At 46.0% G+C, this 15291-nt stretch overlaps 1 protein-coding gene across 2 annotated transcripts; it reads left to right on the forward strand.

Moving 5' to 3' along the window:
* The first annotated feature begins 4713 nt into the window (after positions 1–4713).
* On the forward strand, positions 4714–13426 carry LOC307079049 (Krueppel-like factor 15). 2 transcript variants are annotated; one of them, XM_079741114.1, is made up of 3 exons: positions 4714–4837; positions 5838–7176; positions 11748–13426. In XM_079741114.1, the coding sequence occupies exons 2-3, from the start codon at positions 5933–5935 to the stop codon at positions 11914–11916; spliced, it is 1413 nt and encodes a 470-aa protein (XP_079597240.1). In that variant the 5' UTR covers positions 4714–4837; positions 5838–5932; the 3' UTR covers positions 11917–13426. The 2 variants fall into 2 exon arrangements, with proteins under 2 accessions (XP_079597240.1, XP_079597241.1); XM_079741115.1 differs by having other exon boundaries at positions 4728–4837; positions 5709–7176.
* The last annotated feature ends 1865 nt before the right edge of the window (positions 13427–15291 follow it).

Genomic DNA, 15291 nt, shown 5'->3' on the forward strand with positions numbered 1-15291 from the left:
TGACCGGGACCTCTCGGCAGCAGACCGATTCAACGGCAGTGTCCACGATCTGGCAGCACCCACACGCACACCAGCCACACCCACGCGATCCGAAGGTGGAGCTGGAGCCTGATATTGATCCCTCTCCACCGGGTGGCAGTCGGACACTACAGGCATGTCCCTCACAGGCGTGACCAGCCATATTAAAATCACTATTTTTCGCCGTGGAGTGTAGAAGACGTTCGCGTGTCTGCAGCAACGACCTCGTCCTACCATGCCAGTGACGTCATCGGCATTCTAATACTAAAATACGCATTTTCTTTTGTTGCTAAAAAAAGCTATAATTGATTAAATATATATATATATATTGTGTCATTTTTTTATAATCGTCATAACTAATACGTTATCGGTCCTAAATTATTTACCAGTTTAAAAGGGTGCCCCCAACATGAAAGTTCACACCCCACCACCTCCCAAACCTTCTGGGTCACTTTTGGGGTGACCTTGATGATGTATGCCTTGCCGGAGACCTCCTAAAGAAATGAATATGAATAAACTGTACATTTATCAGATACATTATACTGTACAACACAGTTGTAGTGGCCTTAGGCAATGGGCCTAATGCATTTACCATTGGAATGCATCCGATTTCAGTGATTTCAGTTCAGTTGACCATCAAGCAATGTCAGTTAGACCACCTATAGACAATCTTTAACTATTCTAGGCCTAGGTAGTTTCTGTCAGCAGACAAAAATCGTCGGCTGTCATTCAGTCTAAACAATTTACCTCAAAGGACGTTGAGGCAGTGGACTGCAGTTGCCAGCCATTGCTGGCATGGAGGTTGCCCTCCATGTGGGTTTGGGCCTCTGCCACCCCCTCCTCCAAAGGACCAGGTTGCTTCATAGATTTGAAACTGGCAGGCTGTATTAAAAACCTCTGATCAATCATTGATTATGCCCTACAGTAGATTTTGTGGGCCATCACACAGAGTAGGCCTATCCTCCTAATGCATGAGACCCAATAAGAACCCAATAAAAAATGTTTTCACTGAGGACAGCTGTAATGAAGAAGACTTTTGAACGGGATGAATCAAACCATTTCAAAACAAAAATCGACCTCGGCCACTTTCCCCTCAACGGCGATCAGCCCCCCCACCAACTTGTCCCACAGTGGAGTGTAGGGCGAGGCTGGATTCAGAAGGATGTGCGCCTCCACCTCCATGTCCTCTGACACCTTCAGTGGGGCTGTGGCATGCAACTGGGAGTCGCCCCTCATTCATTAAAAAGTGTCATGGTTTGTGACTGCTCCTTAAGTGAGATAAACTTCAGGTGAAGCGGCTTTGGCCGACCATACAGGGCGCTGCTGGCAGTTGGGACAGACATTCTGAGAAGGAGTAGAAAAAATATATAGTTGTATAGGCGTCAGACTTAGTCATAACATGGAGATAAAAGAGCGCCAAAGGTCATGTTACAAAAACTGGATATGAAAGTATGTTAACCCGCTAAACCGAGCATCTTAATGTCAGTTTACAGCAACTGCAACCTCAAAGTAATTTTACTTACACATTTGTTTCAATTTTTAGCATGTTTTATCACTTTTATAACACTTATAAAAGAGGAACACTCAGCATTCTAACCTCTCTCCAGCCGGGCAGATCGCCGACTGAAGAGGATGGCACGAAATACTAGGAAGGAACTTTGCGGGCTGCTATTGGGTCACGCAACCCAAAGTATTAAAATAAAAGCACTTAAAAACAATCAACATTTATGCAAAAGTAATAAATTAATAAATTTAACGAAATTAAAGGAATCAAAGGATTCTTGGTGAAATATAACTTCAAAACCCTGGTTACACATGTTTATATTGTTTACTCTATTTAGACTGTTGAATCTGTTTGAATCTTTTCACTTGATATAAGCCACTTCACATTTCTTTATGTCTTAAACCATGTGGCTTCATTAAAACATATTTTCAACATCACTTTGCACTACAGCACCCACTGCATTTTCTGCAGGAAATACATTTTCTAGTTTGTTTGGATCTTCTGAATAAAGTTGAGGTATACTTGAATGTGTCTGGAAAGCGTAGATCAAGGGCATAAATGAGCCCAAACAACCTGGGGATCCCAACAATGACACTGCATACGTTGCTCAGGTCTTTGATGGCTTCGATCACAACTACCACATCCTGTGGCTCCCCATCGCCGTCTCTTTGGATCATGTTAATCCTCATGACTGTGATTAGGATTTCCCTCTCTGCATCCTCAGTGCCGGAGGCCTGAACAACAAAAACCGGAACGCTCGCCTTATGTTAAAGGCGGAAAACCATGAACCGAAAAATGTATATATATTATACAAGGATTCTTACATCAACTGTAGCTTACCGAAGCAGGCTGATTGTGCAGCTATTCATCATCATGGACAATAATACAATATATCAACACATACAATCAATCAAACTTTATTGCAGACTCCAACGTCCAATTAGACACACAATCACATACAGTACATGAAACAAACATACAGTGTAAAAGGCGTTATATCACCTAATATTAAAAAAGTGCTTATGCAAATTCAGTAAAAAGGCATCTAATAAATAATAGCAGTAAAACATTGACATACAATCATTCACATTAACTTAACTCTGCTGGAACAGGGCCGGCCATCTGTTCTTGAGCTCTCCTGTCACAGGCCGCTCCTCCACGACCTGTTGTCTGTGGCAGAAGGGCTTTTCCATTTTTGCTTTCATCGCCATTTCATTGTCAGACTTTTGCAGTTCAGACAATAAAGCAATTCTCTGATTCTGCAATCTTTCTGTGGTTTCCCCTTGTTGGTTCAGAGGTATGTAGTGAGCTTCAGCAGTAGCAAACCGTGACTCTTAAACCATGGCCCCTGACCCCACTCAGCGAAAAACGCAACCCACCAGCTTTGGGCTTACTATGTCCTCTAGTACTGCAAAAGTTACCTACGACAATTCCAGCTCTGAAACAAAAAATATATGCTAGTCCAGCCTGAGCAATGCAATGAGCAAACAGCATTGAGTGAGAGTCAGAGTTATCACCATAACAAAAACCAGCTATCTCTTTAGCAAAATGAAAATCCTCCTGACAAAAATCACATCATCGCACAAGCTGTGTGTGCACCTTCAGTAGAATACGACAACAGCCCGGGTTTAGGTAATTCCCCTTGTTTGCCATGCCTGCTCCTCATTGTGACCTTGGAATGGCCACTCCCGCTTGCCAAGGTACACCACACAGTTAATGAGATGTATCAAAATGTCCCGGTTCCTCCTGACCTTCTCATTATGAGCAATGACATCCTGGCGTTGTTGCTGGCCCATCTGGAGCTCTATCCTGGTGCTCCCAAATGTTTAAGGTAAATAGTAGCTTTCAGATGACTTGAAGCGTATTGATGGCGATGGGCTGACTTGGATAAACTTCCTAATCATAAAATCCATCCTTGGCCCAGGACCCACTTTCTACACCACAAATTCAACACCAACAGTAATCTGTTGCTCCTTGATGATCCCATTATCCACGGGTATCACGTGTAGTTGGTGGAGTTGAAATTCCTTTCAGAGCTTTGGTTTTCTGAACCGATTTTAGGTCTGGTGTGGGTCTTCCTGTTACGATTAACCTTTACTCTATAATTAATAAAATACAACTTGAATATCTAAGAGGCCCTGACTTAGCTTCAGTCTTTCTAGGTTGATTGATGTTGGCTGTGGCTTTGCCTAGGCCTTGTCCTTTGTGATTCAACCATTTCAATAAGTCCTCTTTCAAATGAGAGATGTTCTTCACTAAAACGTGTAGTTCTTCCTCTGTTGCTGGAATTGAAGAATCCAGGGGGAGTTTTCTTGAGTCAGATTCATCACCAAAGATGATCCGCAGAACATCCAGACCTGCTAGTATGGAATACGTCTAACATAGAACAATAAGAAACAATAAAATAAGGTCATATTTGCTATTAAAATTAAAGATCTTTCTTACTGCCGGAGCATTTGCCAAGCCGAATGGTATGACCAGGTATTCCCAGCGGCCTTGTGGGGTGTTAAAGGGGTGTTCCACTCATCTGCCTCACGGATATGAACCAGGTTGTCTATGTTTCTGAGCTCTACCTTACTGAAAATGATAGCTCTGTGTCAATCTTCAAAAGCTGATGATGGCAAGGGAAGTGGTAAAGATTCTTAGTGGAAATGTTGTTCAGAGATCGATAGTCTATCCAAAGCCAGAGGGTACCGTCCTTCTTACCTACAAAGAATAACCCTGCTGTTTGGATGAAACCCAATGCCTCCTGGATGTAGGTCTTCAAAAAACATTTCCCAAATATTTATCTCAGGTTATATTTGTTGCATACTGTGTGCAGTCATTCATTAACCGTTCACTGTATAGCTAAACTCGTCAACACCATGAGTTGGCCAAGCAGGGATTGCGCCAGCCCCCTCCAAAAGTTTGACAGAGGGGATGAGTGAGGATGAGAGGGGAGCAGTTGCCTCTCTGCTCCCTGGCTGCAGCGAACAGCCCGCCGCCACATGTTGACCCAGGCGATCCTGATTGACGTACACAGGACCCGCCCTCTGCGGCGCGCCGCCCAATAGCGCTCCAGAGCAGGGACGAGCCTTCAGCGCCAGCCCTTTGCTTCCACTCCGCTGACCCTGTACGCGCTGGATGTCATGTGACGCTGGCCATAGTAGAACTCCACCGCCCCGACTGTAGTCAGTAGGACGGCTGTTGAACGAGCTGTGAACTCAAGGGCGAACCGCGCCTGTTCTGTAGGCTACCTCCGCGTCCGGACGCGAAGGAACACCCGGTTCACGGCGCGTTGCATTGCGGATTACATTCTTCTTGAAATGGTGCAAGGTGAGATTTTTTTTTTGCTATCTTTTCTTGTTTGACGCTGTTTCTGTGTAGCGGAATTGCTGCGAGCCGTGCGCCCCTTGCCATATGCTGCAGCAGCGCTGCAGGACGAAAACATGTTGACGTCCTGAGACGCGCAGCCGCTCACGCGCGCCCTCGTGGCCGTGGATCATCTTCCCTCAATTCTGCAGAATCCACACATGCAATACCTTCAACGTACGGAGCTGCTGATAGAACATGTGATACACATGAATAGTAATCCGTCTAAAAAGGGGTTTACGATTTTAACTCGTGGTGTTATTTCGATTTCACTATTATATATATGCCTCACTCTGCGGTCCATGTTATTGTCTATTACATGTGTTCAGCGCGTGCCGAGGCTGGTTTATTAGAATAATAATAACCAGCCGCATTGCAAGCAGCCGGAGCACTGAGGAAGAAGTAATAACGTGAGGCCTGCCATAGCCAATCCGATAGAAAATAAACGTATGCTGCCTGAGCCGTGGCTGTGACTCTCTCCTTGTGCAAAACGGAAGTCCATGATGAGATCCAGTGTGCGTTAAAGTTTGGGGTAAACAGTAGCAGGTGATGGATGTGTGTCGCCTCTGAGCATCGTGGCCGCCCCACGCATTGCAGCCCTCTCAGTGTTGACAGTCTCACTCGGTTACTATCGGTCACGTTGGCCGAGGGGCCCATGCAAGGGGCGCCGCTCCTCCAATCACTGGAACCGAGCTCCGCCAAGGAAATTAAACGCTGGCCTGCGTGGGAGTTGTCTTTGTGAATATTTATATCCTAATCTTAATACATATCTGTCCACTGGCATCAGCCATTACTGTATTCTAAAACGACCGTATTTGTGTTTATGCGTATTTAGACTTGCTAGAGGCGTTGGAGCAGCCTTGGCGTTCCTCCTCTGTGGTGGAGGGGAGGTGTTGGAGGAGCAGGAGTTGTTTCATTAAACCACTCAAGTGACCAGCCCCCTTGTTTCCTTTCTTTCGTCCAGGAACTTATTTTTGGATCACTCTCTCAAACTACTGAAGAAACACGGACATCAAAAGAAGAGAAGGAATATCTTTCTTTCGCCCTCAGTTGCCAGGGATGGTAGATAACTTCCCAGGGAAGGTGGAGACTTTTCTGCCTCACGGTGGCTCTCCGGTTGCCTATGACCTGTCAGACGTGCTGACTGACTCGGGCTCCTACCAGGTGATGCCCTCGCCCTTCTCCGAGGACGACCGCAGCGATTCGTCCAGCCCGCGATCGTGCTCCAGCCCGGACTCCCAGGTGCTGAGCTCTAGCTATGGCAGCAACTCCAGCACCGAGAGCCAGGACAGCATTCTGGATTACCTGCTGTCCCAGGCCTCTCTGGGGTGCTCCGGCGAGGCCGCGGTCCCCCTGCCCATGTCTCCCCTTCTCTGGGACTCCCGCAAGGGAGTGTCCTCCAAGCGAGAGCTTTTGAAGGAGGAGAGTTTGGACTTCCCCATTTGGTCCAGCGTGGAGATGGAGGAGCCGCTGGGGGGGTCTTTCCAGCCTACGCTGGAGGAGATCGGGGAATTCCTGGAGGAGAACATGGAGGTGGTGAGCATGGAGAACCAGGAGGAGGGCACTGTGGTGTTGGGGCTGGATGAGGTGCTTTGTGTCAGTGTTGGTCGGGACCTTTGCAAGAAGGCCTCCCTGCCGGGGCCCGCAGTGAAATCAGAGGTCCACACTTTGGACCAAACGGTTCCAGCGGTCGCCAGCTCTGCATCCACAGCCAACGCCGCCGTCCCTCAAACGGACACCAAAACCGCTGCAGGGGCCAACCTCAAACAGGAATCAAGTGCAGGACCCGACACAGGGCCCAAGACCAACGAGGCTGTGTTCGCAAAGAGCAGGGCTGGTGATGGTGCCCCGGTCGTCCTCAGGATCCAGCCCCTCCGGATCAAACAGGAGCCAGGGACCGGCCCCCTGGCCCCAGCCGGCCAGCTCCCTCAGCCCTCTCCAGCCTCAGACGTCAGCATCGCTCAGCTCCTGGTCCACATCCAGGGCCAGACCTTCGCCCTGGTGCCCCAGCCCTTCCCCTCGCCCAGCCTCAACGCCTCCTCCAAGTTTGTGCGCATCGCCCCGGTGCCCATAGCCGCCAAGCCGCTGTGCGCCGGTGACGGGGGGGCCGACCTGGGGCCGGGGCTCCTGATAGGCGCTCAGAAGTTCCAGAAGAGCCCGGTGGCGGACCTCATTAAAATGCACAAGTGTCACTTTCCTGGATGCGCCAAGATGTACACCAAGAGCAGCCACCTCAAGGCCCACCTGAGGAGACACACGGGGGAGAAGCCCTTCGCCTGCACCTGGCCAGGCTGCGGATGGAGGTGAGTCCCATGGCGGCGGCGGCGGTGGTGGTGGTGGTTGTGAACCAACAAATGCAATGATATTGATGTCAGCTCCTACAACAGTCTCTGTAAATAGCATTACGTGAGGGCACATACCACTGCATGTTGTGCTCCTGGCTTTTTTTTTTTATCTTCGTCGGTTAAACCCTTCGTCAGAGGGATAATAATAGCCGGTTATATAACGGCCGTGAAAGGTCTACTCATTAGCGAGGTTAAAGCGTTGCATCTGCTTAATTGCTGCTCTATTATTGTAATGGGGCCTAACCTCCATCTCAGTAATTACATGTGGATGAGACGCTCCACATGCGGCCCATTGTGTCCTACAGCTCAATGCATCCCTGAACACCCACATCTGAACTGACCATTGCAGTCATTCATCTGCAGTCATTCATTAGCACCGGCTTTGGGGGATGTAGAGGGTTCTTAGCGGGAATCCGGAGCCCTCACATCAGAGCCTGTGAATAGGTTCTGTCACAGGGACACCGACAGAAACTCTCCCTGTGAACACACCTCCAGGGGAAGGAAGTAACACTGGCAGGTCTTTTTATTGTCGCGGGCCAGAGAGAGTTAATCACTGAGAGAGCAGAAGCTGAAGAGGAACAACCTTTGATCTTAAATAAAGCCAGAGCAAAGTCTCTGAGGGAAGAGGCAGGTGAACCTGACGACGTCCTTCTCTCTGTGTCCTCTCCCTGCTCTGCCGTCATGGAGCCTTGTTCCCTGACTGCCAGGCTTGGCGTGGAAATAAAAGGTTTGGGCTTGCGCTTTCACACTCTGCGTCAGGAGATGCAGTGATTGGCAGAAATAGCAATAGGTTGACATTCCCCTTCCTAGTGTAAAGTAAACCTGGCAGACATATGTCCACAGCACGGGACACCTGCAGTTGGGACCTGACAGCTGTGTGTATGTGTGTGTGTGTGTGTGTGTAAGTGTGTGTAAGTGTGCATTGCAAAATTAAATATAACATACGTACATGCAAATCAAAACATGTACGTATGGAGACTTGTGTGTGGGGTGCTCGCAATTAAATAAATCACAATCAAATACACGCTCAACCGTTTGAGCGTGTATTTGAAAGTCTGTGTGTTTGTTGGAGCAGTGGTAGAACTGTCTCTTTGGCTGAAAGACACAGGTACACAAAGTATAACGTCTGACTTCCTTCGACATGTCGTTTGTTTTGACGCATTAGGGTTAGTGTGTGTGTGCACACAGACAGACAGACAGACAGACAGACAGACACACCTCACTTACATACGACAGCAGCATCAGTGAGTAGTTATTGAATACTTTTAATAATAGTGTTTGTCCGAATAGTATTCAACACGTGGTGCATATCGGTTCCTCCAACCAGAAAGTACCTGCCTGCGCCAGACTGCAGCTGTCAAAACACGTCCTCATGTCTGTTATGTAACGCTGATGTTGAGAACTGTACCTAAACTTTCTACATGCCTCGTCTTGCAGAAAACACAATGCTACAAAGAAGACATCCAATCAGTTATATTATACAGATGCACTTTTATAGAGGTCCATTCACACATTAAGTCCGCCAATATACTTCCAAGCTCAGTGTTGGTTTGTTTGCGATGACTTGATCTCAATCCTGGCAGCCCCTCTGCTCTTCCTCTTGTGTGTGTGTGTGTGTGTGTGTGTGTGTGCTTGTGTGTGTGTGTGTGCTTGTGTGTGTGTGTGTGTGCGTGTGCGCTGGTAGTTTTGGAAGACAAGGCGGGGGGCTTAACCGATGTAGGGGGTTGTGAAAGGAAAGCAGGATGTGTGTGAGTGAGTTTCTCCTTCTCCCTGGAGTGCAGAAGCTGTCGCCTGTAGGGTGTGTGTGGCTCAGACCCTCTGGTGAGGCAGAGCGCTGCAACAAAGAAGAAAGGGGTTGAATAGTAACCATGACTGTGGGCAAGAACGTCAGACGGAGAGAGAGAGGGGGGAGAGAGAGAGATTTTTGGCAACAATAAAGAGGAGTTGGAATGGAAAAACATAGGAACAACATTCTAGATGGGCCAGATCCAATAAAGAGCGAGGCCATCATCTGAGGCGTATCCAGCAGCCCCCCAACCAAGTGTCACCCCCTCCACCTCAACCTTGATTATCATCCATGTGAGCCCACACATTCCACCGCGTCGCCCCATAATCTATTCCCTGTGTCTAAGGCCGCACTCACACTAGGCCATCTGTACCGTGCCCAAGTCCGTTTGACACCTCTGCGGCCCTAAAGTCTAGATCGATTGGCTAGTGTGAGCACGCCAACCGTACTCGAGTACAGCTCAATTCCGTGGCCTGAGCACACTCGGGAGAGGTGTGCTCAGGCCACGGTACAGACGCTAATGAGCCGACACGCGCACGGCTACGCAACCTGAGCTGGATGACGTATAGTCCTATAATAAACATGACTGAGAGGAGGTAACGTATTTCGGAACCTGACCCGTTTCCAAATATTGCGAAAAGGAACTTGTTTACAAACAAATTGCGCTGTATGGACACTACTAATGAATCGCCCTAAAAGTATTGGTGCGTAACAGTAGCAGGCACCGATTTACTCTATATCCTCAGTGGAGTCTCGTGATTGGTTGACTCACTCTACGTGAAAGTGTTAAGTGCCTCTACTGGAAATGTGACGGCTCTCATTAAAACACGGCATACCCGCATTGATCCGGAAATGTTACTGCGTCTTGAGCAGGCAAATTGCCGCTGTAGAATTTATAGAATATAGATCCCTGTACAGGAAATCTTCCGGAAGATTGCAGGCTAAGGCCGAGATCAGTTTTGCTTCTTGCACAATGCGAGGCGCAACGCAAGAAGCAAGAGGAAAACACTTCACTCTCATTGAAAAAAGTAACAAGCTAACAACTGGGGGCATGCTGGCCTGATACTACAGAGCTTAGGATTCACAAAGTGAATAAATCGATTGTAATGAATTATTGTTTATTAATTGTTTAGGTCATTTATCAAGAACTAACACCAGAGGTTTGCTGCCTATTACTTCAGAATGTTTTTAAAACTCTGGTGACTTTAGAAGGGCATTCTAATTAACCATACATTTTTTAATGGACTAAATTAATGTAGTTTCGGCCCAACTTTATTCATTAACCGAATGAATACAACGACAGCATCAATAAATCTGTACTCCATATTGAAAATATCTTTGAGATTTTGCTCTGATTCCACTGGTTATTGCGGTTGGAGCATGCCTTGAATTTATTATTTATATCAGTATTTGGCAAGTCATCCTTATTTTAAAAGTTTAACATCCATCTTCCTCGGCAGCAGTTTAGGGCGGCTCTCGGGTTGTATCCTCTGTAACAGATATCTGCGTGCCCTTGAAAAGTGATGGGTTAATAACCTCTTTGAGGATTCATGCGTCATGCTGCAGTCAGCCAGACACATCTGGGCTGCAGAGCTGGCTCAGAACCGGCCCTTTACAGAACCAGCTTACTGGGAAGGAGCCCCGGAGTGTCAACTCTCGAAGGGTTATTCTCGCTTTCATGTTATCCTCATCAGCTGGAGGTAATCATGTTTTTGCATCAAGACATCTATACATCCTGAGAGGACCAGACCCTATAACTTCTGACACACTCTCTTGACCCAGGTGGGACATTTTAAATGGTTTGTGTTGTGAGGGGGAGCCAGCAGTAATCTAAACCAAATATCAGAAGGATTTGTGGATAAGAAGGAGCTCTGTGTCTCTTGCTGGTGTAAAAACCTTCTTGACACAAACGTTGCCTTGATTCGTAAAGAAATAGACCACAATTCATATGGTTTCCTCATGAGCAGGAAACCATCGCTTCATGAACGCCTAGAGTGAGGAAATATCCATTGTGCAACTAGCTCTTAAAGGAAAAATAAAGGCTGAAACACGTCTGTATCATGCTAACACCGGTGTTCACATCAGTCCAGGGTGTATTCCTCATGGTTCAGAGTTTCAGCACTTCTGTCTCTTGCTGTCCAGGCTTTTACCCAATCTCATTCAGTGTGTTATTGTGTGATTTTGCTACCCCCTTTCTCTTTTCAGCTGCTAGGCCAAAGTGCTGTAAGCTTCAAAGCATTCTGGATGTTTGAAGCTGACAGCATGTCTGGACTTGGCTGTCTCTTTCTAAATGTTAATACATATTCACTCTGTGACATCCATTTTCTACACAAATCTTGCAGCAGTTGAAAATACCACACGCCAATACACAGGATGACATCACCCAATAGGCCACTTGTGTTTTACAATGTGTTCAGAGTATTATTCCTCTAAAGGGGGTCTGTCACACTCAGCTACTTCTACAAGGAAAGTACTGCTTCAGACCTGTCTTTGAAAAAGAAGTGTTCTGCAACTTCAACTCGACCCAAGAAACTGTGTCACCATTGGCTTACTTCTTCCGAATCAGACCAATGGAGAATGCAAATCCCAAGTCCATGTCAATGGTCCAGTTTTTCCTGTGGATGTAGCAGACCACAATGTTCACAACGAGCCAGTTGTCTCCTATGGTAGTTTGACTCTTCCTGTCCACGTCTCCCTCCAATCACTGGGGACTGACCTCTGCTCCCTTCTGTCCTCGTCGCAGGTTCTCCCGGTCGGACGAGCTGTCGCGCCACCGGCGCTCGCACTCGGGGGTCAAGCCCTACCAGTGCACCGTCTGCGAAAAGAAGTTTGCCCGCAGCGACCACCTGTCCAAACACATCAAAGTACACAGCTTTCCGCGGCGCGGCAGGACTCAGCGCACGGCTAACTGAGCTTTTGTTTGGCTAGTTATATCTTTTTTTGTTTTTTCTGAGGAAGAGCGAATGCTTGCGACATTCTAATTTATTGTACAAAGACAAAGCAACCAAGAGTTCCTCCCTGCTCCTCAGCAGAACTCCCCCGGGGGCGGTTGTCACATCTAGTGCTTTAACATGTTGTGCTCTTTGTTTGTTGTCCAAGTCTCCCCTTATCGACACAAGCCCATAAGATAAGCTCAATTTCACGTTGTTTGAAGTATGTTGTGCTTTGCTAATGTAGCTAGTGTTTCAGTGTTTCCTTGTTTTTAGCTGGACAGAAAAGAAACAAACATAAAAACAAAAATGCCTTTTCTACCATTCGGGAAGCTGCCAATGTCTCTCCGACATTCCTCCATTTTATGCAATGTCACAGGTTGGGTGTGTGTTGCCCACTGATGGATCTCTGATACACGGATCTCTGATGGATCTGTGAAGGATCTCTGGTGGACCTCTGATGGTTCTCTGGCTCGGTTCCAGTGATTGCCACATCAGGTTACCAATGTACACTACTGAACACATAGCAAGGAAAGGTCGCTATAAGCTCCTTGGGGTTCCCAAGTCAAAGTCACCACGTGTTCAAGGGCAATTTCATTGCTCGATATGTGACTGAACTGAAATATGGAGCAACGTGAGCAAATGCAAAACTGTGTAAAACTACAGTTAGATAAGCACATGTCAATGACGGTCGAGCAGACCATCTGGTGATCAGTGCTAACTGTAAAATGTTTTTATATTCTAGTGTTTATTGAGATATGAGATATGTTAATCTTTCTTCTTATCGCATCTCTGGCCTTACTGTACTACAAAGCCCTTAGTGAAGAGCTCAACAGTTGAAAAAATCTGTTTCTTCAGTTCTATATTTTTGATCAGGATGACTGTAATATCGATTTTTCAATAATCAAGGTTTTATAATACAGCCAATGTCAAACAAACAATGCATTTCAAGAAAATTGAGTGTGTGTTTGTAATTAATTATGCATTTAATCCTTGCCTTTGTGAATTTATACAGATTCTGCCTCAACTATGCTAATTTGATACAACAATAGTCAGACCCACCTTTGCCATCACCTCTTAGGGTTGAGGTGCTCAGATATGACACGCCATGGTGCTGAACAACACGAAGAATGGCCTGCTGGGAAATGGAGTTGCAAAATACACAACTTGGTCATAACAGAGTTGTTTTTGATCCTTTGCTCTTGAAATGTGTGCTTATGTAACCATGGCATGTAGTGAAATCTAAGTGTGTGAAAATGCCGTCCATGCATTATTCATGAATGAACCAGATGATATTGTACGTCATTCCTTCTCATTCAATTTTTGTATTTTCAATGCTTGTTGAACACAGGTGTCTTATCGCATCCTATGAATGTACAGCATATATATGTGCTCTTCAGTAGCCACATTCATGGCGAACACAGAAGACTGTTCTGATATTCATCAGTGTTGTGAACATTGCTTGTGTAAATCCCTAAATGTGTACATATTTCACTGCATAAGAATATATTATATATTTTTTTCTTTGTTCTACTCAAGCTATATTTACAAATAAAAGTTTAAAATAAAGTGAACATGCTGAAAATGTTTTGAATTAAAATGTATAAAAAAATGTTAACATGGGGATATTTCTGAAAGTAGTTGCATAATGTAACATCATTGCCTTCAGGTGAATCCCATTGCACTTGTGTAATGTGTGCAATGGAGTCAGAGATATCTCAATATCTATTTTACCAGGTGTTTGTGTAATGAGCCATTACAAGCCATCTCAAATTCTGCCCTGGCCCCAGACGTAGTGACATCACACATGGGAGGGTCCATAGAGATGATGGATGGGTAATCCTACCAGTTGGTACAGTCAACTGGGTAGAACGGTAGGCTGATCTGTCCATCATACATCAGGGTCTGACACCAGTCTGACATTTAAACTGGAACCCCTCTGTGGTCGGATTTCTATGGATTTGGATTAAATACTGGATATGGATTAAATACTGTATAATGTGTTGCTTTGAATTGGTGTTGATCACAATACCTTACCTGGCTGGAGCTGCTAATGGGATCTCGGTGTTCACACTCGTACCGGACGCGGCCATCTATGTGACGTCATTCACAGCTCTGTCTTACCAGGTAACACAGCAATAATGGTGTGTTCCTGATGCCTCGTACACCACCTGCACGAGTTGCAAAGGGGGAAATCTCCCAGCTTGCTTGCGGCATTTCACAGAGGTACGCCCCCTTTTGGTCGTTCCCACTTGGAATTCTGAGAGCAGAGCGAGTTCAGTGAGGCTGTCCGTATGACTCGATAACAAAAATGGCTGCGCTCGTAAAGAGATTTATTTTCTTGTATTTGTACCACGTTGGTCAATTTCGATGCTAAATCGATTTTAAAGGCTCATACACACTTGATTACATTGCTACTTTATTCTGGTCATCAAATAATGCAATTCATGGTCTTGCTGCATAGTGGCGAAGCCACGCCCTTTCCAGTAGAGCCCATGGGACCTATGAGATCGAAAAATATGAATGGGTTTCAATGGAGAGAAAGTAATTATTTTCTGGTCCCAGTGTTTGTACAGTGGGGCAAAAAAGTATTTAGTCAGCCTCCAATTGTGCAAGTTCTCCCACTTAAAAAGATGAGAGAGGCCTGTAATTTTCACCATAGGTATACCTCAGCTATGAGAGACAAAAGGAAAAAAAAAAAATCTAGAAAATCACAGTCTGATTTTTAAAGAATTTATTTGCAAATTATGGTGGAAAATAAGTATTTGGTCAATAACAAAAGGTCATCTCAATACTTTGTTACATGCCCTTTGTTGGCAATGACAGAGGTCAAATGTTTTCTGTAAGTCTTTACAAGGTTTTCACACACTGCTGCTGGTATTTTGGCCCATTCCTCCATGCAGATCTCCTCTAGAGCAGTGATGTTTTTGGGCCACACAGACTTTCAACTCCCTCCAAAGATTTTCTATGGGGTTGAGATCTGGAGACTGGCTAGGCCACTCCAGGACCTTGAAATGCTTCTTACGAAGCCACTCCTTCGTTGCCCGGGCGGTGTGTTTGGGGTCATTGTCATGCTGAAAGACCCAGCCACGTTTCATCTTCAGTGCCCTTGCTGATGGAAGAAGGTTTTCACTCAAAATCTCACGATACATGGCCCCATTCATTCTTTCCGTCATACGGATCAGACGTCCTGGTCCCTTGGCAGAAAAACAACCCCAAAGCATGATGTTTCCACCCCCATGCTTCACTGTAGGTATGGTGTTCTTTGGATGCAACTCAGCATTCTTTCTCCTCCAAACACGACGAGTTGAGTTTTTACCAAAAAGTTCTATTTTGGTTTCATCTGACCATATGACA

This window comes from Pollachius pollachius (assembly GCF_949987615.1).
Source record: "Pollachius pollachius genome assembly, chromosome: 8".
Taxonomy (NCBI): domain Eukaryota; kingdom Metazoa; phylum Chordata; class Actinopteri; order Gadiformes; family Gadidae; genus Pollachius; species Pollachius pollachius.

Coding starts and splice junctions, on each gene's coding strand:
- LOC307079049 (XM_079741114.1), top strand. CDS start 5,933: ATGGTAGATAACTTCCCAGGGAAGGTGGAGACTTTTCTGCCTCACGGT. Junction 7,177..11,747: donor TGGCCAGGCTGCGGATGGAG/GTGAGTCCCATG, acceptor TCCTCGTCGCAG/GTTCTCCCGGTCGGACGAGC.